Source organism: Atractosteus spatula, chromosome 5, assembly GCF_055471065.1.
Source record: "Atractosteus spatula isolate fAtrSpa1 chromosome 5, fAtrSpa1.hap1, whole genome shotgun sequence".
Classification (NCBI taxonomy): domain Eukaryota; kingdom Metazoa; phylum Chordata; class Actinopteri; order Semionotiformes; family Lepisosteidae; genus Atractosteus; species Atractosteus spatula.
Window position 1 is genome coordinate 56,705,447 of NC_142710.1, and position 26,808 is coordinate 56,732,254.

At 40.8% G+C, this 26,808-nt stretch overlaps 2 protein-coding genes across 2 annotated transcripts in view; both read left to right on the forward strand.

Annotated features, from left to right (window-relative positions):
- The first annotated feature begins 425 nt into the window (after positions 1 to 425).
- hesx1 (HESX homeobox 1) lies at positions 426 to 5,107 on the forward strand. Its single transcript, XM_088915559.1, has 4 exons — positions 426 to 1,731; positions 2,109 to 2,287; positions 3,388 to 3,489; positions 4,191 to 5,107. Exons 1-4 carry the CDS (start codon positions 1,596 to 1,598, stop codon positions 4,296 to 4,298), a joined length of 525 nt encoding a protein of 174 aa, XP_088771685.1. The 5' UTR covers positions 426 to 1,595; the 3' UTR covers positions 4,299 to 5,107.
- Positions 5,108 to 12,069: 6,962 nt separating this feature from the next.
- il17rd (interleukin 17 receptor D) overlaps positions 12,070 to 26,808 on the forward strand; it is a 37,683-nt gene continuing 22,944 nt past the window's right edge. The window contains exon 1 of the mRNA XM_088916512.1: positions 12,070 to 12,258. Coding sequence (XP_088772638.1) covers positions 12,139 to 12,258 — 120 coding nt within the window. The 5' untranslated portion in view covers positions 12,070 to 12,138. The remainder of the gene's footprint in view (positions 12,259 to 26,808) is intronic.

A 26,808-nucleotide genomic window follows, 5' to 3' on the forward strand; every position in this document is an offset into this window, starting at 1 on the left:
TTTGTCTCTGGAATATTCTCCCTACATACAGTATAGTTGTACCCCCTCGCATGACACTTTGAAAGATGACGGGAAAAGGAAAGTATTTTTTTGTCCATTCCTGTTAAGAATAGCTTTTGTTGGGTTCGCTTCAAATATGTCACAAATCTTAATATAAAGGGAGTTTCATTTCAGCTGTGGAACCTTCTTCTGGGTGTAAAGAACGTTGTTTTTTACTTTTTCTCATTGTAGAATTAGCATTGTTTCGCGGACAGTATATTGTTTCAAGTATACTTTACTAGATGGCGCGCAAGATTAAAACAAAATGATACAGGTATAAAAATGTGGCAAAATGCATTTATTTTTCAGTTAAAAAAATTCGGGGAAAATAGATGCACATTTTAACTTCACTTTTTGCACTTTGATGCGTTTTGAATAATTCAAGTACGTAATCCGATTAATAATATATCTACATATGATACCCTCTAAAAGAATGTTCTCATGAAACCTCATTTAGATTGTATTATACAAGATAAAAAAGTAAGAAATTCTCAGTGGGTTGAGACCATTGTGTGCAGAGAAAAACAAAACTCTTTAAATAGTAATTGTTCCGAACGCAATGTTGGAAACAAAGCTTCTTTACACTCCATTAATACTGTATTAAATGCCAGTATATTTCTATTTAGAGTCGCCGAGGTTTCGCCAATCCGTTTTCCCAAACCTAATTTTATAAGCATGATATGAAATTAAACTTTTATTGTATCCAAACCTTCAACTTTTGTTTGTTTTCGGAATAAAAAGAAACAATGGCACGGAGCTTGAGCTCGTACACTAGAGATGGGTTTAAGTGTGCCCGAATCCTCTTCATATTCAGGGAAGTAAATAAACAGGTAGGATATTTATTTAAAGAGCCCTCTTGAATAGCAGCTGTGAACTAATCCGAGAGGACGGGGGGCGACACTTACACTGGATTTGAACAAGTGTGCCGCCCACTATATCTCGCCTTCTGCCACAACGTTTTGTTTATCGTTGACCACATTCACAATCTTATATGCATGATAAAAGGGAGGAGGGAATATTCAGCAGGATTACTCTAATAGCATTAAGAGCTTATTATTATTATTTTAAATTTCCATGGTACAGAAAATTCACCTAAATGGGATTACTCAATACTTGACTGGTTTCCCATTACTTTCACGCCAACGCCATAGAAAACAGATCTCCCTTCTGTAGTAAATTTTAAACGCGCCAATTTTCTACCTTAATGCTTCGAAAGAAAGGAGCATCCTCGCAGTTTGTGGGGTCCTGATGCGTTGTTATTAATTTTTTTTTTTCTGGGCAGTAGAGATAACACCTTTGTATCCCTGGTCGTCACTCCTAGTTTGTCCCCATAAATTACCTGCCAGCAAACAATTACTCATCGTGCCCCCTGTTGGGGGGTCTCCATTGATATGCTAAGCTTTCCAACGACAAGAATTTAATTACTGACGTGGAAAATCCTCCCTTCTTTCTAAAAGAGCGTCGGTGGTTAAAGGGTCTGTTTCGCGAAGTACTCCTTCACTGCTTGCCTCGTCTTTGGCTGCGGTACCTGCCGGAGTTGCAGCAGGTTTTGAAGTATGCCTTCTTCTGCTGTAAGTTTTCACAAAGTGCTCCGTCCGGCCGACAGAAAGACACTATTCACCATTGACAGCATCCTCGGACTGGACAGAAAAGAGGAAAGTTCTCCTACTAAACCGTACAGACCATGGACAGGTAATGATTTATATATTATTATTATTATTATTATTATTATTATTATTATTATTATTATTATTATTATTGTATTATTTCTGCTGCTGCTCTTACTGAAAACCTTTTAAAAGAACCAAATGACATTGGTGGTTTTGATGGAGACTGGCTATTGTGATGCATGTTATGTTGTGCTGCACTATCTACCCACCAATGGTAAAAATATAAATAATATATCAATGGAACCGCAGTAAAATGACTTCAAAGTGGTTTATTTTGAGGTTACATTAGTTTAAATCTTTTGATTTTAACAAGTACATATACTGAACATTAAGGTAGACAGTCCCCTATCAACTACAAGTTAACAGTGGATAAATGACTGCTCCATAACTGAATTTCAGATGGAGAGAGAATACAGCAACAAGATGCTCTCTCCATTGCCCCTGGCCTCTGGGTGATGCCAGAGGTCCAAACGAAAGAAGAGAGGAGCACCAGCAAGCAGAACTGCAAAGACTCATACAGGAGAACCTTGAACTGGTATATTGGCCGCAGACCCAGGACTGCGTTCAGTGGCAGACAGGTAGGAGCACACAGCTCTGAATGTTCACAGTCTGAAATGTTTGCAGTGAGCCTATAACACACTGAGGAATGCTGAAGCCGATACTGGATAACTTTAGCACAATTTAAGTACAGCAGATGTCTTAATAATGCTACTCTTCCTTGTTGTTCTCCATAAATTCAAGGGCTGCCAGGGTTTTGTGAGGTCAACGCTTTTATTTTCTGCTAGATTGAGAATAATGTAATTGTGATATTAAGGGATGACTTGGCTTCTGGGTTTGATTCCAGGCTCTGGAGTTTTATCTGTGTGTCTGTTTGTTTATTTACCTCCTGAGGTTTAATATTATATTGGTCTTCATAATGAGAGTGGCGAGGAGATCGACCCATACTAAACACACAATTACCCTAAAGATACAACACAATAAAATTAATGTTTTATAGGGAAAAAAAATTAAAATATAAAAAAAAGTTACTAACTATAAAACTATAGTTATATATTTTGTAATGAATTATCTAGTTTAGCCTACAGTATGTACATATTGAACTGTAGATGTGTTTCAAAATTAAGCTGGGTTTATTCAGTTTGTTTCTGAGCTTTTAATACCTTAAGATTTTAGAAGTTTAGCCTTTTGTTTTAAATGACAGTATGTCAATTTTTTTTTTGAGGAATTCTCAAGAAACCCCCTTACGTTTTTCAAATAATTATTCGGGAGTTCTGCAATTACTGTACAATGCAGTTGCTTAAACCTGTTTTGTGTCACGCATCACTGGTTTCATAGACCCTAATTACCACTAATCCTGCACTATCTGATGTTAATTTAGGTAAGCAAGTGAAAACTACTGTTAATCAGGGTTTTGCAAATCTATTTCACTGTATGCTGAGGTCCTCATCCCCACCTGATTAGAGATTTTCCTAAATTTATTCTACAGTTCATAAATTTGTCAAATCTATGTATAAGTATAAAATAATATCTGTAAGTAAAGCTTTAATTCTGTATAATATTAAATGTTTTTCTGAAAGAAAAACATTGCTGTAGTGCTTACGTTTCGGGACTACACTACAGCACTACAGCTCTAATGGACAGATCTAGGAAATAAAATCCCGGTTCTGTTTGGTTCCAGATCGAAGTACTGGAGAGTGTGTTCCAGGTCAACTCCTATCCAGGCATAGACGTGCGGGAAGAGCTGGCTCAGAAACTGGAGCTGGACGAGGACAGAATACAGGCAAGTTCTTGTGTATGTGACCATGTTCGTCCTCACCGTACCTGCTGAATTGTTTTTAGCGCCGAAAATAAAAAAAAATATCTTTCAAGGAAGGGAGGGACACATCAAGTCTCATGCACTTTGTCTGTTCTTTAGTGAACAAAGCTCATAATTCCCTTATCTTAACAAAGGTAGCTAAACTACAGACATGACCCCCAAAGTGTGCTTTTTTTATTTCATCCTCTGCTTTCCCCATTCCTTTCTGTGTTGCCTTTATTAAGAGCACATCTGATTTCTTCCTAGCATTGCTTTATAAGCAGGCACACACAAATTCTGGAAAGGTTGCTGAAGTGGGATCGGAAATCACTTCAGCGTTTCATTGTCTTCTGCGCCAGAACTTTGCCTGTGGGCTTCAGAGCCTTGTGCTACATGCATTTGCATCCTCCGGACATCTTTTTTTGTTTCTTGCAGTCATCTTTGAAGAAAAACTCATTCATGAGTAGTTATGCACTTGAAATGTTCCTTTGTACAGTGTAGAGGAACAGATAAGTCTAAAATGAAATAATCATCAATAATTTCTAAGCACACAACCAAAGCAAGGAATAAACCATCTTTTACTTTTGTACAATGGAAAACAGTGCAAAAGGTATGATGATGTTAAGTTGCTACTACAGTTCCATCCCAGTGTTGTGACTTCAATGGGATCTTTCTTTTCTTTACAGATCTGGTTTCAGAATCGCCGTGCCAAACTGAAACGATCACACAGGGAATCACAGTTAATAGTGGTGAAGAAAGTCTTTACGGATCTACAGAAGCAAGCAGAGCACTGAGTATCAGTCCCTTCTCAGGAATAGCTGGCTTAATATGAGGCTGGATAAATAGCATGGTATTACACTGAAAGTGAGTCATCTACGTATTCTGTGTGGTACCTACAAATTGTACTGCTAATCTGTGGACAGTACATTCTGGAATAAGTCCTGTAAAATATTTTATTGTGTATATTTCAGTGCTCTTGTAAATAAGTTACTGTTGTTATAATAAAGTGATGTATGCCCTATCATTCACGGATACTTCTTGCTGTTCTCTGCTAAATAACTGAAGGCAGTAAGTAGGATATTTGAGCCTTGCAAGTAAAATGAAATGTCTATGTATGACACAAGATTGCAGGGCGGCTAAACCCATAAAGACTTATGATCTCTTTAAAAACCGAGTAAATTTATGTAATTTGCTTCGTTTTAGCTGATGACTCTCATGGAAAGTAAAGTCGAAAAGAATATCTGTAAAACATTTAAAGGTGAATATCTTAAAAGTGAAGTTATGTAAAGTTTATGAATACCCAGAATGGTTTTCTTTTAAAATACACTGACAAGCTTTTGCAGTGATTAGCAAATTAATTCAGTTTTCTGGTCACAGATGTGGTATTAAGTTTGATTACTGTATAGTGATCCAAAAATGTATGTCCAATGTGTTTGAGAAAGAAGGAAATATTATCTTCTCTTAATGTACATCAGGAATTAATCATTTAAGAGCAGATAAACCTACTTTACAAATTCTGTTTTCTTGTCTTTCCACTGGATTAATTTCTTAATTAAAATGTGTCCTGCAGCAAACAGATCAGTAAATCTTGTAATGTATATGACACTGGCTCAACTTCTTCATTTATTAATACTCGTGCGGTGAGATATGTGACGCAGTGGGGTCCTGGGTCCAATTCCATACCTGTGGTGCGATCTGCCTGGAGCTCTGTTCTGCCTGTGTTTGTGGAGGGGCGCACTGGTTACCTCCCAGAGTTCAAAAACATACTGGTAGGATAATTGGCTTCTGGGAAAACTGGCCCTGATGAGAGTGTATCTGTCTCTCTGCCCTGCAGTGGACGGGAGTCCTGTCCAGGGTGTACCCTGCCTTATGCCCGTCACTTACCGGGACAGGCTCTGGCTCCCCTGCGATATTGAATTGGAAGAAGTGGTTCAAAGATTGGTGGCTGGATTATTACTCGTTTATTTGGCTGATACTTTTTACCCAAAAGCAGCTGGCCTTTTGATGGGAGTGATCTGAGTGAAGTATCTGTCTCAGAGATACCACAACAGTGCCTACTGACTTCCCAGGGTGAATCCACAGCCCCTCCCAGCACTCCCACTGCTGGGGCTTCATTCGAAACCAAACACCAGCTTTACCTAATAAAGAGGGACAAAGGAGTTGGGTATGATCAGGGTGTGAAGGGCGGGAGAGATGTGGAGGGTGGCTGATGAGGATAAACATCACCTCCCAGACAGGTACATACATCTATTGCAGCCCATTTCCTGACTGCTGTAGACTCCCGAATGCCCGTTAGTCCCTTGTATAAAGCCTCCAACAAAACAGAGCCTTCTTCGGTTAAGCTCTTCTCAGCCTCCCTGGGACACGACGAATACCTCCTGCAGGCGCAATTTGTCTCCTCTAACGGCGCACCGATGGAGCAGTTCAGTCTGGAGCGCTGGGAAGAACAGGGAAGGGAAGAGAGCTGTTACAGGAAAACTGGGTGGGGTGCCAGTAGCTGTAGACCCCCCAGGAGTCAGAGCTCCAGGGTAGGATTAGTCGCTGTAGACCAGTTGTAGCCACAAACAGCTTAATCCGTCCGAACATTGAAATAACCCCTAATTATCCAGAGCGGTATTGTCAGTATTTTACACAGCAGCTCTCTGGGTAATTGACATCTCCAGATGTTACAGAAATCGTTGTGGTGTGTACTACGTGCTTACTGCCGTTACATGAGCAATGATATCGGCAGCGCAAACTAGAGCAATGTCTAAAGTAAACAGGGATTCTGTCCATAATGTTTAGTGGACCTTTTCTGAATCCTACAGGAGTAGTATACATTTACACATTCTACATAATCTATATACAGTATTTTCAGTCTAATACTACCCCTTCCTTCACTAAATTTAAGACAGTCACCACCACATACCTTGGAGGGACTTCATGGTCCCTCATCTACTCAGCGTTCCACCCTAGACCGGATAATGTCAGTTTTTATTTAGGACGCAAATCTATTTTTTTTTTTGTTCGAGCCGAGCATTTCACATTGCATCAGTAAAGATGCAGATCGTCATCCCATATACTGTATCCGATTTGAAGTCGCTCAACATGATCTTCGGCTTTTGGCAACGGGAGTTGTAATTCAATTGCTGCTCGCCAGAGGGCACTCCAGGGCTATAAAAATTGGCTGGGACGTGAGCGCAAAGCGTTGGAAGTTAGCCAAGTCCGAAATTCATTTGCATGTACATACAGGTAGTGATATTAAATATGTTACCATTGCCTACTGTACCTAATGTATAGCTTATGTATATGTCCATTGTGGTGCCCTTTTCCAACAGATCTTACAAAAAGGCAGGTATATATGGTTCCATTGTAGTTCCCATGCTGATACCTCGAACCTGAGGACAACTATTGCCAGCTTTCATCTCACATCTGAAAAATTTGAGAACATCTTGGAAAAGCTTTTTAACTTTTTCTCTGTGTAACATTATGAAAAAGGTCATAGCAGTATAATTTACATATTACTCAAAATAGGTAGCTATGGTAATTAAGGTAATGAATATTAATACGTTCTTGCTGTTTTACATCACTGAGGATTGTCCCACCCTATGTTTTGTCAAACAACAGGAGCTCATTAATATGTATTTCCACAAATCACAGTCATTGCAAATTCTTTGAAATACACGGACGAATGGAGAGACATATTGCAAGCCACGTAACGTAAAAATACCCGTTCAATCACGTAAGGTCTGTTTCGTGTTAAGTTGTAAGGGAAATGAAAGAAAACCTCGTAATGAAACACAACACAGGCTGTAGAGAAAAAGACTCCAAAAGACGGTCATTCCAGCACACTTTTCTTTCTCTACAACTCTTACAAATATGACTTGCCTGCGATCTAGGAGGGCAACAGCTCCATCAACACAGGAAGAGTTAACAGGAGAAAGAATGTGAGAGATAACAAGGGACTTTACGAGCTGCAGTAAACAAACCCGAGAGCTACTGGCACAAAGGTGTTATTAAATTGTTCCGGTCTGTGCATCTGCTTACACTCCTTTCTGGGGCTGTGCCGATGCACGGACAGGGTGTTCGTGATTGTTCGTCACAGGGCTTCCAGAAAAGTCACATAAGCCAGAGGAGGAAATATGAGACAGTGTAGCAGGGATTCAGGAACACCAAGATCATCTTGGCACCCTCACGTTCAGCTCTGTTATTATGGAGCCTAGGGTTAATTTCCTTGCTCCATGAGTGGATGATCACGGCATAGAAAGGGAAAATCTCTCCCTATTCTTCCGTATATATGTAACACAGAGAAATGCAGGCTGCGGCTTCTGTATTTGGTTTGTGGCTGAAACACAGACCTTATTTCATCGTTGCTTGCACAGGCTTGTCTGCGAAGCCACACGCAGCAGGAGGTATCAGCTCAAAAAAGTTCCGTTCTTATACATCCTTCTTAAAAGGGTATTATAAGATCAAATAAGCGGAAAAGGGATGTCAATAAAGCACCCTGTGCAGTGGTTTCTAAAGTCAGACACAGACTATATGTGTAGGTTTTGAAATGTTCTTGCCTTTCATACCAATGTCATGGTACCGTCACTGATGAAATATGAATTTAGTGTATGAAGGAATGCACAGACCTTTGCTACTCAGCACAATTGGTGAAACGGCAAATTAGATACAATTGCAGAACAAAACTACGTATAAATAGTATTCACTGTTTTCCTTCCATATGGATGAGATTACGCCTGTGAAATGCAAAACACTTGAAACCAGATGCCTGCCTTAGCAAACCGAACAGCCTTAGGAGTGACATTTCTCCTAAATGGATTTGTGCACTTTTAAACATTCAATAATAAAAAAAATAATATTTTAAACAGAGACAATTAAATCTCATTCTTGACTTGAGGTCGACCACTTTCTCTTTGGTTAAAAAAAAAAACAGTCAAATTTATGAAAACATGAGAAAATATACCTATTCAATGCTTAAATACAAAAAATAAAGAAAGGTTCTGTTAAAGGCTTACTCATGGTACCAAGCTGCAGTTATTAATTTAATCTCAATTTTAGACTCCAAAAGGTCCACTTGAATTTTCTACTATAAACTAAAGATCAGCAGTGGAGCAGCAATGAAAAGATTTAGTTTACTACCTTGCCCATACTTAGCAAATATTAATTTCTGGAGGTTAAAAACCAGCAGCAGGTCAACTCTTTGGCGACTGACCAGTCTGAAATCAGTGATAACCTGTTCATCTGACTCCAGTTCACAGCTCAGCACTGACCTCAGGAAATCATAAACACTTGTGCTTGTGTCTATGAAGTGTTTGGAAAGCTGTTGTCTGCTTTTCTCATTACAGGGTCTCTCCTTCACTTTGATGGTGCCCCAGCTAACTAATCCCACCCATAGTGAGCAACCACAGGTCACCCAAAGAGGCTGCACTCGAAGTGTTAAACTGGTGACCAATGCTGAAGACGAACAATTAATACACACACTGGATCCTAAAGATGTGAGTGCCATGCCTAATGACTTATTCAACTTCTTCTTCCAGAAAGCCTTCCATTCAAATTACATTAAGAAAAGAAGGAGGAGGAGTCAGGCGGTTGGGACATTTTGACTGGTCTTTGTTTCATATTGTGGATTAACGTATTTTAGCCTCTCCTTGTAGGTTTCATTTGACTTCAGTGCTGCTTCAGTGCAACTTCCACCTAGACAAGAGGCCTTTGCTTATAGAGACCATCAAATCCTTTTTTATGTGCCAAGACTTTCAAAGGTGACACAACAGCTCAGTCCTAATTATCGACTTTGGGAGAGTTAAGCACTGATCGCAGTGTTTTGTGAGCCGCTGCTTTTTACTAACTGACTACACAAACACTGACTTGATGTGGTTTCTTCCGATGTGGGCCAGACTCTTAAGCTGTCATATATTTTAGGGTGTCCTGGCTGGCTTTCAAACACCAACAAAGGAAGATCCTTTTTAAGACTGACTTCAATGGTAATTTAATAACTCCTGAAAGGCGAGCTGTGCAGTTCGGTGTTGCTGTGAAACACAGTCCCCAGTCTAAGTCCCAGCCCCTTCTCATAAGGCTCTGGGGCTGTTCCCACTTTGATGTGTTTTTAATACTGATTGAGAGGTGCCATACTGGACAGTCAAGGCCAAAGGCTTGTGTATACAATTTCTGAAGTAGGAGCGACACTTCAAGGGGACTTTTCGTCTCAGAGGTTTTGCCACATCCCTCCAGAACATGCTGGAACATCAGCATGGGCACTCTCCACCCCATCTAAGCTCATGTCAGACCTCCTTCCACTCTCTGCTATATTTTAAGGTCTGGAAACGATCAAGATTCTCATCAGTTGAATGCCACTGTGTTCAAACAAAGAGAAACGCCTCTCTCTTTTGGATTCTAATCGAAACTTGCAGGGATTGATAAAACATATTTTACCATCGCTGCTGATATGAAGTAGCATAACCAGATCAGTGGGTCTGTGCATCCATCCACCACTTTTTCAAATTCAGAGTCACAGGGGAGCCAGATCCTATCCCAGGTGCAAGCCAGGATACACACTGGATGGGACACCCACCCACACCAGGACCAGGTTTCCTAGAACCTTCCTCTGGATTAGGGGAGGAAACCAGAGCACCCAGAGGAAACTTGCGTGAACACAGAGAGCATACAGAGTTCCTGCAGATAGCACCCCAGATCTGGAATAGACCCTATAGCTTCAGCACTGCGAGGCAATGCTACATTTACAGTACTACAGTACAGTACTATTAGCAGCCATGTCACCCTGCAACTCACAACTCACAACTGGCAACCCACTGAAGCTAAACAGGTGTGAGTCTGGTCAGTCCCTGGATGGGAGACCTCCTGGGAAAAACTAAGGTTGTTGCTGGAAGAGGTGTTAGTGGGGCCAGCAGGGGGTGCTCACCCTGTGGTCCATGTGGGTCCTAATGCCCCAGTATAGTGACGGGGACACTATACTGTAAACAGGCGCCGTCCTTCGGATGAGATGTAAAACTGTGGTCCTGACTCTCTGTGGTCATTAAAAATCCCAGGGTGTTTTTTAAAAAGAGTATGGGTGTAACCCCGGTGTCCTGGCCAAATTTCCCATTGGCCCTTACCAATCATGGCCTCCTAATAATCCCCATCTATGAATTGGCTTCATTACTCTCTGCTCTCCTCCCCACTGATAGCTGATGTGTGGTGAGCGTTCTGGCGCACTATGGCTGCCGTCGCATCATCCAGGTGGATGCTGCACATTGGTGGTGGTGTAAAGTGCTTTGAGTGGAGTGTCCAGAAAAGCGCTATATAAGTGTAAGCAATTATTATTATAGTACAGGTAATAGGTTTATTCCATGCTGAAAAAAAGAAGAAAGAGAACACAACGTTTCGGCCGTGGAGCCTTCTTCAGGTGTGAGAGAGACAGGGCAGTAGGCAAAGGTAAAGTAGCACTTTACCTTTGCCTACTGCCCTGTCTCTCTCACACCTGAAGAAGGCTCCACGGCCGAAACGTTGTGTTCTCTTTCTTCTTTTTTTCAGCATGGAATAAACCTATTACTTGTTCCTTTGCAGCCTACGCATGCTGACACAGCTACCGGCCTGAATTATTATAGTACTACCACTGTGCCTCCTACTGACACTGACTTTTGTTGTGATTTCACATACGTCACTGTTGTTACACATGCCTCCATTCTCCTAAATCTTCTTTGATAGCTCTTATAGTTATGTTCTTAAATTAATGCACTGTATAGTCTGTATCAGTCTGAGCATTTAAAATGGAAATTGTGTAAGACACGCCAAGCCTCTTTTTCCTAGCTTCTCATTTAATTTTATCTAATGCTATTTAGTCGTAAGTATGGCTTTTCGGATCACCAGCTTGGCTTTATTCGTTGTGTATTCAAAATCTCGAGCTATTGCGTGGATTTGCCATCAGTATTATGTTGCAGCTACAATACTAAATATCAGTAGAGCGCCCAGATATTTTGTTGTTTTAGTCTGTCCTTGTGGCGTGCATCAATTGTTAAAAAGCTTTTTGACGACAAAATGAATTAAGGACGTCTTAAATCTTAAAAACATACCTGTAACAATGTACACATTAAATAATGTTTTAGCTTGTCAATGAATACCATATGGTCAGAATGAGACAAAGATAGTTGGAAAACTGGTTGTCACCGGCCACCGACACCGTTCACAATACTCCGTGCGTGCAATGCATATTTGAAGCCTCGCACGGTACTTCCGAATCAATACTTTCAACTGGTGAAATTTCCATTTGCCCAGGGGTACAAGGTAGAGTGGGCGTTTCCAAAAGAAACCGGAGAGACAGGTGAGAAAATTATTTACAGCCGGCCTACATAGCGAGTTGGACTTCATCAAAGGCTGCGATCATCTTTTTTTTTATGTGCGATTCTCTTGATTAAAGGCACTCTGTTAGTTAAAGTTGATCGGTGAAAAAAGAAAAAAAAATCTCTGCGTCGCTAAAATCAATGGCTATCCATGTGACCCCTTTTCAGTTTTTGGAGGAGGGGGGGTTATCTTGTTTTGATGACGCCCACAGCCCCACCTGGCGGAGTTCCGGAGACTCACAAGATAACAGTGTTTGTCAAAGCGGCCGAGCGCACACACCGCCGGTCTGTCTTCATGGGCTAAGTAAGTTGGAGGATGGCAGCGAGGGCGAAACTCTTCTCGTTATTTTTTGCTTTTTACCTGTTCTTTACCTTTTACGAATTGTCCACAGCAGCCAGCTCGAAGAAGGGGAATGCGGAAAAGTGCAACGTTAAGGTAAAAAAAAAAGCTTATTTCATACTTGAAAAAACACTGGGAAGGTGTGGCGGTTCTGATGGAGAGTAGCCTATGAACGTCTGTGGTTACGGGTTTCTTTAACTGAGTTGCGTCCTTCGGTAAGCGTAAATTGAAGACATATGGATGTCTCTTGCCACCTCTTTTAAAAATTTGTTTTTAGGAACTTGCATATATAAATAATATTCCGAGACGTTTTGGAATGGAATGTGTGTTGGTTTGTTTGGAACACTGCATAGGTGACTCCCTGGTAAAAAGGGTATTCTTCTCAAATAAAAATAAAAAAAAATCCCAGTTTTTACTATATTTTTATATTGGCTAACTTTTTGATTGGTCTATTCTTGACACAGCTACATCAGCCCCCATAGTCAGGTTACCCTACAGATGTGTTGCACATCTGTTTGGGTGCTGTGTTTGGCAAAATCAGTCTAAAAGCGGAGGGGTACGCGTTAAAGGAACAATAACATGTGTACTATGGTAATGCAGAGCCCCGGAAGGGGCGAGTTAGCGGAGTGTGGCTTTGGAAGCTAAAGAGTCCAATTCAAGTGTGAAGAAGTCAGTCGGCGGGTTCTATTGTCGCAAAGGATTTGCTTGACCTGACCCGTCTTGTTGGATTCCGCGGTGAATCGGTTCGTCTTTTGTCATTTTAATTGAACGACTTCCAACTCTGGATCGGTTAGGCAGGCAATTGCGGTAAAGGGCTGAATAGGTGCAGCGGCAGGCTTTGAAAGCCGAGATCGCGCAGCCTTTTAATCGTGTTTTATCTCATATAAGGTTTTGTCCGGGGTGCTTTGTTTTCGGCGTGCCTTCATAAAGCTGGAATTGTTCATGACCGCCTCGGCACATTTGCGGTAGCTCCAAATATTTAACGACCGCGTAGCACTTGATGTCTGGGGCTGCTGACACTTCGCTAGAAGTGGTCATTTCTGGGCGTTGAATTAAAAAAAAAATATATATTTTCACTTCTGATTTTAGTACTGTTTGTAATTGCAGTTATGTGTGTGGTGGTGGTGTTTTTTTTTATGTTTTGTGCATGAGTGCCACAGCGCCAGCGGTGTGAGACGAGCTCTAGATTCCTTTTTGTATTTGTTTTCTTTTCTTTTCCTGGCCTGACCGCAAGTTGTGAATGGATCTGACGAGCTATTGAGTGACTGATTGCCCCCATAATGTATTGTCTGCTCAGGGGCAGGGCCGCCTTTGAAGTGATCTTCCATAGGAAGCGAGGGGACTGTTTGCGCTATTAAAATTCCTTGGCATTTCCTCTCTCAGACCCGCAGGCAAAAACCCCCTCCACCCCCCCCCCAGCTGTGTGCTAGTTCAAACGCCGCTGGGACGCTGGCTGCTTGACTCGGAAGAGCCGTTGAATGAAGCAGTCCGACCCTGTTGACTTTGCAGGTGTCAGGTAGTGTCGGTGGGAGCAGAGGGTACAAGTCACTGAATTGAGAACTGGCTCGCGTGTCTTTGCTGCATCCGATAGAGAAATGCCAGTGTCCACCCACCTCAGCGAAGCGATTTCCGTTTCGGAAACATTATTCTATTTATGCATCCCTTTTGTTGATTATTTGGTTTTTCAACAATGCAAGATGTAAGATACAAAGTCCCCGATCGTGCGCTGTTAACGCATCCCTATCAGAATAAAAATAACACCTTCACTTTCCGTTTATTCAAATATCAGCAACTGGTAACCTTTAATAGAAGCTTAGATTTTAAAAATAAACATGCATTTTCCCGAACAAAACTTTTTGTTGTTGAATCCTTCAGCTCTTTCGAACACATTTTAATATGTGTAGCTCCTGAGCATCCAGCACTAACACGAATGCATTCAGTCAAAATACAGAAAGCAAACCTCTTTACACACAATGCATAAATCGTCGCAATTATTTTATTTCAGTGAAAAAGCATTCAATGTAAGGAGTTCAGGTTTTTTTTTTACACAAAATGAGTCCTACAACACAAAAAGGACAGATAGTGTAGGAGTGATAAAGTCAGTTGTGCTACTATCAATTAAAAAAAAATATTTGTAGAGCATAGAAAGGTAACAAGAAATAAACCCAGGACTGTGTGACCAAAGACTAAGAGATTTTTTTTTAAAATGGACTTTTGACCCTCTAACTGGTCTGCATCTTCCAGGTGGGGGCTGTACTACATGTGTGGATTAAGAGGGTGCCGTTCTACATGTAAAGTGCTTTGGGATTATTAGCGCTGTATGAATATAATTAATTACATGCCATCTACACTGACTGTTTACTTTGCACCCTCGGAAAGGTGGATTTTAGTTCAGAAGGAAAAGAAAGCAACTGGTCAGTGGCTCAGCCTCTAGAAACTTTATCTGAAAGGAAAGATCTTTTCCGTGTAAAGATCTTTCTTTATGATGTATAACTTCAAACACCTAATCATAAGGTGTTTTGAAGAACATGAATAGTACCTTGCTTTCTGTCAGTATTTACCCCCGAGGAAGACAGACACCCTAACATTTTGTCTTTTGCCAGCTGTTGGTGGTTGTTTTTTTTTATTTCCAGTATTTCGAAATACTTTTGCTTTCTAACTTAACATCAAAACCGGATGCCTGCTGCCATTTGTTGTTCTAGTTGTGAAGGACTCAGGACATCGTTCCCTTTTTACCTGCATAGCATGCCTTCTGGTTGCTTCAGTAGTTACTTGTGTCCACTCTTTCCATGTGTTTTACGTGTTTTAACTAGACATGCTTGAAGTAAAAAAAAAAACGAGCAAAGCAAGCAAAAAAAGAGAAAGACGTAGGCCTGGGGCTTATTCGAGGAGCTATCAATTTTTAGGCTGTGTCTGCTAGCTCAGGAGGATCCTCTGTGATTAGTAGGTCTGGAGGAAACCGAAAAGCCTGTGAAGTGATTGAATACAAGGGAAATGTAAAATCAAGTCAGCTCTGATTTGGCTCGTGCTGCAAATGTTAAATTAAGGTATACCTCCGTCCATAACGTGGATGATCAGGCTGGACCAGGCCTGCTTCCCATTGGAGCCTCGAGTTCTCTGCAGGCCCCTTCAGTGTTTCGGGATTGTCTTCTCCAAGGTCACAGGGCTTCCTACTTCTCAGTTAGTTTCAAGTCCACTACAATGCTGTTACCTTTTGCAGATAGACTGACGACCCAGGAAATTGCAGCTTGGTTTCTTTTGTGGAAACCATTTAAAACAGCTCCGTTGCTTTGAATGACAGTTTGACACTTGGGGCACATTTCTGTCTCTCTAGAAGGGCACTGTTTGTTAAGAGCATAAGAAAGTTGTCGTCTGGGGTAGACTGGGTTTTGGGGGCGGCTGGAAAGGGGTTTGTTTGTGCCGGGGTGGGAGTTAAAGGGGTCCTCTTTTTCTTTTTGTTGTTGTCTTTGGATGTTCATTGTTACAATACTAAAGTTGATCACAAACAAAATAGCGTAAGAACGGTTACTAATGAGAGGAGGCCACTTGGCTTGTCTAGCCACTTAGGTAATTAGTATTGTAGTTAATTGATCTCAACCAGCTGTTTCTTGAGAGAAACCAGGGTGTCGGCTTGGTTTATCAAGTACCCAACATGGCTGGGTACTGTTGCTTTCAGTGTTGACACAGTAGTCTGTGAAATGATCATTTAGAAATATGAATTGTGGCTGTAATAAGACTGAAACTTATTTTCCACTTTATGAACTCATCTTGCCTTTCTTTTGCCTTTCCCCAGTGTCTATGTGTGAATGTAAAGTGAACTGCAGATGTCAGAACTATTGAGCACAGATACCCCGTTCTGATTGATCAGGCATCACGTTTTCAATGTGAGGTTTTTCAACTCTAGGCCATTTGTTACTTGCGTGACTCAGTTTGTGGGTTGAGATGACAGTATGGCCACTGCAGCCAAAAGGAGTGTTGAAGGAGAGTGCTGAATGTCATTGTTCCTTAAGATTAGCTCTGCAGCCATTATTATTTGTATACAGCTTGATCAGGAATTACATTTAAAATGCTTTCAACCCATGAACAATTGGGATGGTGCACTTTTGTTTGCTGTACTAACATGCCATGTTTAAGGTTAAAAGACTTTGGAGCTCACACGGAATGCTCTGTTTGAAAGCTGAAAGCTGTAATTGAAGCCTTTTTTGCTTTCTGGAGCCAAGTATGTTCCTTAGGTGTACTCTATATCCTTTAGATCAGAGAGACACGCAACCTAAAAAAATCTTCTTGTCTTATATGCTTCAGTCCTGGTTTCATGACCATTCTGTTTCCTCCCTGATAGTCATTAAAATGCAATGTTAGTAATGATTTTGTCATTTTAGATATTTCAGGTTGGGTTTATTTTCTATGGATCTCGGTAGAGACACCTAAAATGGAAAGGACTTTAGTCAGTCCGTGTCTTTTCGGCAATGAAAGACATTTCTTTTCCTTCTTGTCTCCTGAATTAGCTTTATTTGACAGTGCTGGTCTATTTTTAACTGTGTTTAAGAATCTTTGTAATCCCAGTGAGCGATGTTATGTTGAATTTTGTTTCAGGCATAAACCAACTGCACATGTCCTACAGTGGGTTTATCATAAATAGTAATAAAAGGAAATTAACTTGACTGAAAACACCACATTTATGAAGGAAAACTGATTGAGGTGGGGAACATGTCCTTATTGATATTCTTAAAAGTCTTAAAAGAGCATAAGAAGTATTTAAACATAAGTGAAGTATTTAAACATAGATAGATAATACTTTATTAATCCAGTAGGGAAATTGATGAAATTTGAAATTGATGAAACATGCACATAAATGAGGTTTTTGTGTAACAAAGTTCATCTTGAAAGCTATGTGCTATGTCTAATACAGATCTTCCTTACCTTAAAGAAAGCAACACTGTTATCTCGTATGCAGATCTCAGAAGCTCAGTAAGGCTGGGCCTGGTCAGTATTAAGATGGAAAACCTCTAAGTCAATCCAAGTTACTGCTGCACGAAGTGTTGCTGGATCAGTAGGTGACACTGTTCCCTTGGACCACAGTTTCCATACTGTTATACTAATATAGTGATGGGTACTCTGTCCTGAAGGAGCTGAGATGATAGGGTAAGGTCCAGCCTTTTTTGGCATTCAAAATCTCGTTGCCCTTTTCAAAAGTGTGTGCGTTAATCCTGGTGTCCTGGTTGAATTCTGCACTGGGCTTGTACAGTCAGGCCTTCCTAAATTTACTTCCAATCTGATTGATAAAGCAGATTCTTCCTCTCCTCATGATCTGCTGTGTCGCTGGGCTGCTGGCTGCGCATGTTACCCAGGTGGAGCTACACTGCAGGGGAAGTGGCTCTTCTATGTGTAAAGCACTTTGGCATGAAAAGCGATAGGCTACATAAATGTAAGGAATTATTTCTTATTAGCTTATAGAAAAGCACTTCCACATTTCCCTATTCAGTATGCATTTGTTGTTTTAATACACTGGGAAAATATTGTGGTTATTTGTTAGTAATTACTTCTTTTTCACTGAAAACTCTGCAGAGGGACAGTAGTCAAGCAGTGCATGTTTAGTCCTTGGGTTTCGGAAAGGCTTGCCTAATAGAGCAGGTGTTGGAGGTGTAGGCTTTTTGACCAAGTGGACTTCAATCAGGTTGAATGTAGTGTTCACGCTGATGATCTACAGTGAATGCTGATGTGCCTAATGGATATTGCCTGAATAAAAATGGGGAAGCAATCCCTTCTGACATTATTAAAGATGTTTGTGCTGGCCGGTCCAGTGGCACTTCCACTGAGTTCCCAGCTCCCCACCCTCTCAGACCTCGCTGAGGTCTGTGTTCACATACAGTTGAACCAATGGAACTTCATCAAGGTCTAAATTAATGGAACACGTGAAAGTCCTTTCATAGCCTGTGAACATGCAATTCCTGGTGACTAGACAGAAAATAAAGAATCAGAACGAATGCTGCAGAAAAAGAAGTTTGGGAATGGTGAATTCTGAAGGCACTGTTTGAATTTTCTCTTCTGAGTCTCCTTTGATCTTCAATATGCGAGACAGACAGCCGACGTGAAAGCCACAGCTTTGTGTTGGACTTCTCATTTAATTGAAACAAAATATATATACTGCCTTATACGTCTCAGAGTTACTTGTGTTTATATATATATCACAGAGTTACTGAAATAATAAAATAGTACAAATACGAAAGGAGCAAATTTAGTGGTATAAACGGCTAATCACTGTGTTCTGACTCTAGATGATTTCTGAAGCAAAATCCATCCTTTAGTCCTGCCGGTTTTGAGATTTCATCTACCTGCATTCCTGAAAGTCATGAGGATCTCTGGAAATGCGATGGGGTGATGCAGATTTCAGCAATAGCATTCTTCCAGTTTCCCCCTCTGAATTTCACAGTCACTCATTTTGTAACTCGTATCCACAGTCCTTGTTACATACATTCATTTTTCAGGAAGCCCTGTGTCTAATGATCACCTGTCGCTTTTTTGATTTGTAGAATTTAGTAAAAAAAAATACTTTTTTAGTGAGTTCCGCCTTACATTTGTCCAGGGCTTTTATTGTGTCGGTCCCAGGATCTTAAACAGGACCCCGGTGTGCGCTCAAATGTGGGACACTTTTTTTTTTAATTCCCAAAGACCCTTTAGTTTTTGTAACATCTGGCTGCGGATGAATGATATTTGGGAGGTGCAGTTCGCAGCGTTCACGCTATGAAAAAAGGGCCAAGGTATTTCTGCAGCATCTTAAGGGAGCATTCAGAACCACCCAACCAGCTCCTAACCTCTGAGGCTTTTTTGTGTGGGGCTGTGGGAAAATCTCTGGTTGGCTGGCTCTGAATCACTGGAAATCACTGGACTGCCTTTATTGAAAGCGGAGCCTACAGCTTTTAAGATGCACTGCTCCTTTTCAATGGCAGGGTTCCTGCTGTTTGGAAAGAATGGTTATATGTCAGTGGTAAACGGAGGTATGTTAAAAGTGAATTAAAAGTGTAGCCTGTCTGTTCACCTCAGTGGGAGCACTGATCAGCACGTGGGTGTCTATGAGTTCCTCCCACTCCCTTTAAAATATGGATTCAGACAGCGGCAGGCAAGTGTGTGTATGACCTTTCCAAAGATCGGGAGAATGTGATTAAACTTGTTTAAATAATCTTTCGATTTGCACAGTAGGCCAAGGTGTCGATTTAAAAGAAAAAAAGCGTGTATCAATTGTTATGGTGATGTTAAACCTAGCTCTGGAAAATAATCTGATTCAAACATAGACTCTGAAACGGAGATATAAAATGAAAACAAACAAGAGGACTGTACATATTAAACTGCTGCCAATACACCTAATGCACTGAAATACTGTACGTTGCACATGTTTGCTTTTGAAAAAAAGATGCCTGTTTCTTTAGCCCGTGTTTAGACTTAATATTTTAACTCTTCTGTAAAGTACTTGTGGATGCCACGTGAGTAGATTATATTAAAAGAGGTCCCCTGCTTTTAAAATATCTGTTTTTAAGGTGAAAAAATACTACGGAAAAAGTCAAGCTTTCTTTAGCCCGTGTTTAGACTTAATATTTTAACTCTTCTGTAAAGTACTTGTGGATGCCACGTGAGTAGATTATATTAAAAGAGGTCCCCTGCTTTTAAAATATCTGTTTTTAAGGTGAAAAAATACTACGGAAAAAGTCAAGCTTTCTTTAGCCCGTGTTTAGACTTAATATTTTAACTCTTCTGTAAAGTACTTGTGGAAGCCACGTGAGTAGATTATATTAAAAGAGGTCCCCTGCTTTTAAAATATCTGTTTTTAAGGTGAAAAAATACTACGGAAAAAGTCAAGCTTTCTTTATATACCATTCACATGTCCCCGGTGATGTGGATTAGTTCTGATTTTTGTTTCAAAAAAGGATTTTAAATCAACGGTCTTTAGCTTTCAAAACACAACAAGTATATACAATAAGTAAATAAGATTAATATTAATGGTAACACTTGAGCATTGAATAGAAATCCATTTTTATATATGCTAGCGGCAGGCCAGGAAACAGCGGTTTCCTGTCCTGTCTTTGATGGAATGACTGGTAAATGCTCCTCTCAGACATTCACGAATCATAGAATCCCTCTCCCCTCAAAGCAGACCATTTCCTATTTATACAAACCTGGTATTTTAATTGGGCATGGAGAAAGGGCTGCTGAGCCTCTCTGAGCCTCAGCCCCTTGATGAAAATCTGCCCAGTGTGACAGATTGCAGTCATTACAATCAATTAGGCCCTCTTTCCTCTCGTTTAATTAAGGATCTGGCACTAAAGCCACCCCTGCCAAAAGGTTTTATACAAGGAGCAAGATTACAGCCCCCCCCCTCCCACCAAAACGTTTCATGTCAAGAGCAGGATCCATTTAACCCTTCAAAAGGCTGGGAGCACAGGGAGGTATTTTCCAGAGCTCCTTGGAGCTGTTCTTAGAATTTACCCACTGCTGAGTTTCTTCCCTGCAGGTTTTCCTTGTACTATAAGTGTGTGAAGAATTTTTTTTTTACTAGGAGACCACAGAGAGTTTTGATGCCATACATATTTGAATCGCATGGCAAATTTTCATTGTCACTGAAATTATTGGTGGTAATAAAGTAATTCCTAATGACCAGTATATACGCTGGGCACATGAAGGCTTGAGTGTACTCTGCTTTCTCCTGAAGTGTTACCCGTTAAGATTTCTTCCACTGCTCACAGCTTGTATTTTACACAATATATAAAAGTGTGCGATTAGGCATAGATTTGTCATGCGTATCTAAAAACAATTACCTTCAGTTTGTGCCGAATGCCTCTTTGATTGGAGCCCCAATGACATTTGTCAGCTCCTTGGAGGATCTTTCCAGACACAATAAAAGTGTGTTTTACAGTGCTGAGCACCCTGAAATGTACTGCCTGTCTTGTTGCTCTCTTCTCAGAAGATAATGTTAGAGGGAAAGCAAGCTCTGAGGGGCAAGACAGAGAGGTGGTTTGAATTGGATGGTTTTCTTGGCTGGTTTTTTGTACCTGTTATCCTGTGGCCCCCCCCCCTTGGTCTGTCCTTTTCATCTTGGCACTTTTTTTTTTTGCGCTGTTTACAGGTAACCTGCATCTTAATAAGCGTCGTCTTCACTTCGCGTTTCACTGCCAGTCTGTGCCTCTGGTCTAGTTTTTGTGTGGCACAGAAAGGCTGCATGCCTGTCTGCAGCTGTTGGTTCATCTGGGGTGTTCCTGCGCGGAGCTTCAGGATCGTTTGTTGTGCAGGGGAGGACGTTAGTATTGAGGACTTTGTGTTTCTGTGGCCGGTGTAGAAAAACTTGGCGATAATTAGCCTGGCCCGCGTTCATGGAGAGGGCCAGGAAGAGTGAGCTAATGTTTCTACTTTCCTCTCCTTGCCTGCGCTGCTGTGGAGACCGTTGCCGCTGGCCAGAGGTGCTGTTGGGATTTCCATTAAAGGTCCCATGCTTGCAGGCTGCTTTATTACGCTGCTGGAGTCCCCCTGGGCGGGCAGTGCATTCTTACAGCATGAAATGCTACACTCCAGCTCCCAGAAGCCCCCTTTTCCTTTATGAAGGAATTTATTGTTCCATGTCATCTGGAAGATCACTCCTGTAGCATAAATCTGGCAACAAACAGACAGGATGTCTGGCCATCCCCAAAGGCCTCTGGGTATGTGGGGCGGGGGCAGAAGGACACCCCTCCCTGGTTGGGCAGGGGAATTGTGGTGCCCTGTGGGTCATTCTGTCCAACCTGGACAGTCCTCACCTACTTTCATTCCATCTGAGATGGAAAGGTCTTACGGTAAGAAGAGCCTAGCGTCAACCTGAATGATATGCAGCAGTCATGCTGCACCAGCGGCCCCACTACACAGCAGATCAGGAGACGTGAAAGCTTGCTAGTTGTATTAAGGGGTAAACCTTAAAATTAAGCTAGCTAAACCTTAGCTAGTCCAAATTGGAATTTAGGTAGGACACAGAGGTTAACACTCCTACTCTTACAAACTGTGTCATGTCATCGCACACATTTTTTCAAAACAAATGTGTATTCTTAGCTTCCAAAGTACACATCAGTACACTTCTCCCCTAATGTAATTCATGACAATTTGCGTGAAAAAGGAACATTTTCTGGGAAGATGGCAAAGTCGAACCTTTGCTAAAATATCAAACTATTCTACTTTACATTGCATTTTTTTATTACTCAGCTCTGCCATGAAATAAAGCAGGAACACCTCTGGCCTGTTTAGCGGTAATTTTTAAAAGGCATGCCCATTGAGAACATGTCCAGACGCGTTACCATGCTTCCTGTTATTCATCTAGTTACGTTCTGATCGTCAAGAACTGATAAACCCACTTTTCAGATAAGTGTAATGAAACACACATTTACAAAAGCAAAGATACAAGTGTGTATTCAAAAAGTATCAGATAACGCATTAAAGTTGCCATAGAAGCACTGGCAGTGTCAGGAGCTGCTGAAAGATCCTTTATTCAAGCAGTGAAAGGAGTGAAGGTCACTAATATGCATTCTAGTCCCATTTATACAATGTATCAGTTGACACAACTTTGTTTTATTGCTAAGCATTTCAGCACTTCTCTTTATATTTTAGGTGTTCTCTATAATACCTCAGCGACGAAACCTTACATTATGGCAAATAGTTCAGCCCATTGAGCTATTGCTGCTGTACATTCAAGCTCTCCAAGAAAAAAATATTTTTTTATACTTTAAGCGGTCTTCCTGCTGAATGGTCAAACAGTGTTATGACATTTTTAGGCACACTCTATTTAATAATTATTTGTAGCTGCCCAAACATTAGAAAGATCTGAATGCATTACCAGAAGCGGAAACGTAACAGAACGTGATCTAGCTATCTGATTCAGGTATGTACAGTAGTTATGAAGTAAACAATGTAGTTTTTAAAGTTAAGAAATCTGTTTTCTATTCAGTCTATGAATATTCAGATTGGAATGTTTTGTTTTTTTTTTCCACGGTATGCTTCGGAGAAACATTCCAGAAACCCCGTGTCTCGTAGGAGCAAGGGGTCAACACACACACACACACACACACACAGAGTTAAAAATCCATTTAGGACGGTGAAGAGTTTCAAGGGTGTTGGGGGAGATCAACTGGAAAACTCATCTAGTCCGGGCGAAATGGATGGAGAAAGCCAGCTTGCTTCGAGGTAGAGCTCTCTGCCTGTCATATTCCCAAGCCAGCAGTGCACACACATTGTACTTCTCCGAGCGCCGTAAATAATTCTTCCAAGTTTCTAGAACGGATTTCCAGCTGAATACAGTGCAGCACTGAAGCTGGTGGAACACACAGCAAAGGACCTTTGTGCATCGATTGTCTGTTTCTATGATGTGCTACCTTTGGGTACAAATTGCAACAACTTAAGATTCTAGCACGAATATGAGCAACTGTTCTGGTGAAAAAGGGTACTCAATCATGTCATCGAAGGCATGACCCTTCACCCATATAGACATAGTATTTGGTTCCCTTGTGCTCTCTTGCTGAGGTCACTAGCTTTCTGTTGAAGCAGGAATGGGGAAGGAGGATGTGTTTCTTGTTTATTTCCAACAGGTTACCAATAAAATTTGTTCAAAGAAAGTCGAGAATTCTGTCACCTTCAGGGGACTTTATGACCTCTTTAATCATTCGTGAATTATAATGAAATACAGTACCGAGGAGAATAACGTGGAGGTCTTTTTGTTTTTGAAAAAAGGAATGGATTGGTTCCAGTGTGGCTCATCCAGGAATGGCACTTCCTGTGAGAGTAGATATTGAGCTCTCTGGCCCGTGAGTTTGTGAGTTTGAACATGGGTAATAAGAACAATTACAAACGAGAAGAGGCCATAAGAGCCTGTTATCTTAATAGCTAGTAGATTCAAGGATCTCATCCAGCCAAAGAAACTATGGTATCAGTTTCCAGTTTCCACAAAATAACTGGGTAGCGTCTTCCTTTTTCCCCACAATCCTTTGGGTAAAAGTCATTATTAAATGTACTTCCATGTAGTTTCCACTTGTGTCCTATGTCCTCTGGGTCATATCGCCCCTTATCAGCAATGGACAGTGACTGGGAATCCTCAAGTGGTGGCGCACAATTAGAAGGGCACCGCTGACAGCAGGGCTGGAATTAGACAGGATTAGTTGAAACAACAATTTCTGTGACTTCCTGAGCTCCTGCATGCTTTGCGGTGCTGTCAGCGAGGGATGACCTTCTCCCCAGGCTCCAGACCACACCAGCTCTCTTTTCAGGCATTGGGCAGCTTGGGGAGCTTGTCAGAGGATAAGTGGAGTGATGGGCACGTGGGTGTGAGGAGCTTGTTGGTTCCGTCATCATTCCTCCTGTGCAGTACAGGAGCTCCTGTGAGGCAAGACACAAAAATGAACAATTGACAATTCAAAGCTGGGTGACGGATCAAGTGATAAAAAATTATACAAAAAATGCACATATATATAGCACCCACCTTCTTCCATGTGGCTGTTTGCTAAGGAGAAAAGTAGAAATAGGAGCTTAAGGTATATAGGCACATAGAAAATGCTCTTTGCCTGTGATAGAATATGAGCATTCTGTTATATTCACCATGGAATCATTGATTACTGCTGTATCAGGGCAGAACTAAATATCCACAGGTGCTTTAATGTAACAACTGTAATTGTCTTTTGTGCAAGACTGAATAGACTTTTAGATCCATCTTTAACAGGAATGAAGCTTGAACTGTTCTTCTGTAAGCATGTTTTTATTCCCTGTACTGGATTTGGTGCCGGAAAACAGATGTCTATTCATCCCACAGCTTGTTTTGTATCAGAAACAAGCTTTTTCTGGCTTACTATTGTAGTCTGTTGTGAAGATTTTATGGTATAATTTTTGTTTAGGGAAGTTTTTATTAGTTACTTTTATACCACTTTCATGATGGATCTTTTTAAATGACAGGCTCTTAAAATATTCAATAATAATGTGTTTTTCCTGACAACAGCGAACTTTAAATTGAAACTTTTCTTACAGCTGTCTGAATGGAATCTTTACAGTCTGTTTTTATATTGGTGAAGACTTTGTGACAGCATGTTTGAAATTAAGGGTAAATGTCATGATTTCTGTAATTGCCATCACATTAAAGGCTTAGACCAGTCGAGTGTAATTGCTTAGATTCGAAAAACGGATACCTTCGTCATTGATGCCATATGTAAACACCAGGCATTGTGGAATTAAACCACAAAAAACTAAAACAGCTTGTCTTCCACTCATTTTTGGATTATAAGAGCCATACTGTTGTTTCAAAAGGAAAGATTTAAAGTTGTGTTCAAATGAGGTCAGAAGTAAGGCATATAGATATACCTTGTGCTGTACAGGGCACCGAGTAAAATGGCTAGTTGCATTTTGTAGTCAACTCAGTCTTATGCCTCCAGTGATGTTCCCGAGTTCATGAATTCTTTTTTGGGAAAAACTGTGATTAATTAGTGCTAATAGTGCCTGATAAAGGACACGAAGGCAATTGTCCCAGAAATACTCCTTGTGGGAATGTAAAATTAGAGACATATGTTAGGTAATGGGAACCGCATGTGGGATGAATCATTATTAGTGTTTAGGTCCAGTGAGAGGGGCTGTGTTTGGAAGGGTAGTCATTTCCTACTTCCAGTGCCAGACTGAGCCTATTAACTTGGGCATCTAGCTCTTGTTCCTGTGTGCACTTAGGAAATCTGCAGGAATGTGCCATCCTTTTCTGTGTGCTTCTCATCTTTTCCTGACAATCCCTGTTCAGACTGATAAAGTGATTTCTTGCAGTATGCCAGATTATGAGGCAAAGCAAACCATGGTAGAAGATTTAATTCCGCTTAAAAGTAACGTGCTATATTCTGCAGTTGTGCACATACACATTAATTTAGGTAATGGATCCATAGTAACATTTTAATTTATTTGTATAAAAATATTTGGATTTCTCTTTGAATAATGCATTAGGCCTCTTACAGACAGGAAGAACAGCTTCCTGTGTATTCCGTCAGATTTTGAAATATTTGCAATTTAATCCAGCCCACTTTTGGAGCAAGATCACCTTCACCTTTTCCATAGGATTGAACTCTGGGGAATGCTCTGGCTAGGGTAAGCATTGCAGTTCTTGTCTCCTGCACCTCACACATACCCCAGATTTCTTGCTACCGAGAGTATCAATTGGTCCAGATTTTCCTAATATTTTGGCCAGTGGGTGTGCTTGTTAGGTGACTGCCAGGTCATATGACTTTTAATGACACAGGGACATGTTTTGTTTTCAGGCTTTCATCTTTTAGATCACAGTGGAGTTAATGATCCTGATCAGTCTCACTGCTGGAGACTTCAGTCCCTCAGAAGGAGAGCATGCAAGTCAATAAACCTTCACCTAATTATTTCCAGCACTGGATGTCAAAGCCAATGTCCAACATCTCTAGCCCATAGGCAACCTAAAGTGAATATTGAGGATTATATTTGAATCTGCCATAGGTATTCAGCAAACTTGGTGATCCAGTTTGACATTTTGCAGTGCCTTCTATGCATATGGTACTACTTTACTGGATTAAAATAGAATCTGGGTTGTATAATGGTCTAACAAGCTAAAGACGCTAATTTTAAAACATGAACAACTACAAACAAAACTGGTTTTCG

Bases quoted from the DNA above. Each gene is read 5' to 3' on its own strand.
- hesx1 (XM_088915559.1), top strand. From the start codon at position 1,596: ATGCCTTCTTCTGCTGTAAGTTTTCACAAAGTGCTCCGTCCGGCCGAC. The intron at 2,288-3,387 runs GTAGGAGCACAC...GTTTGGTTCCAG, and splicing joins CTGCGTTCAGTGGCAGACAG to ATCGAAGTACTGGAGAGTGT. The intron at 3,490-4,190 runs GCAAGTTCTTGT...TTTTCTTTACAG, and splicing joins TGGACGAGGACAGAATACAG to ATCTGGTTTCAGAATCGCCG.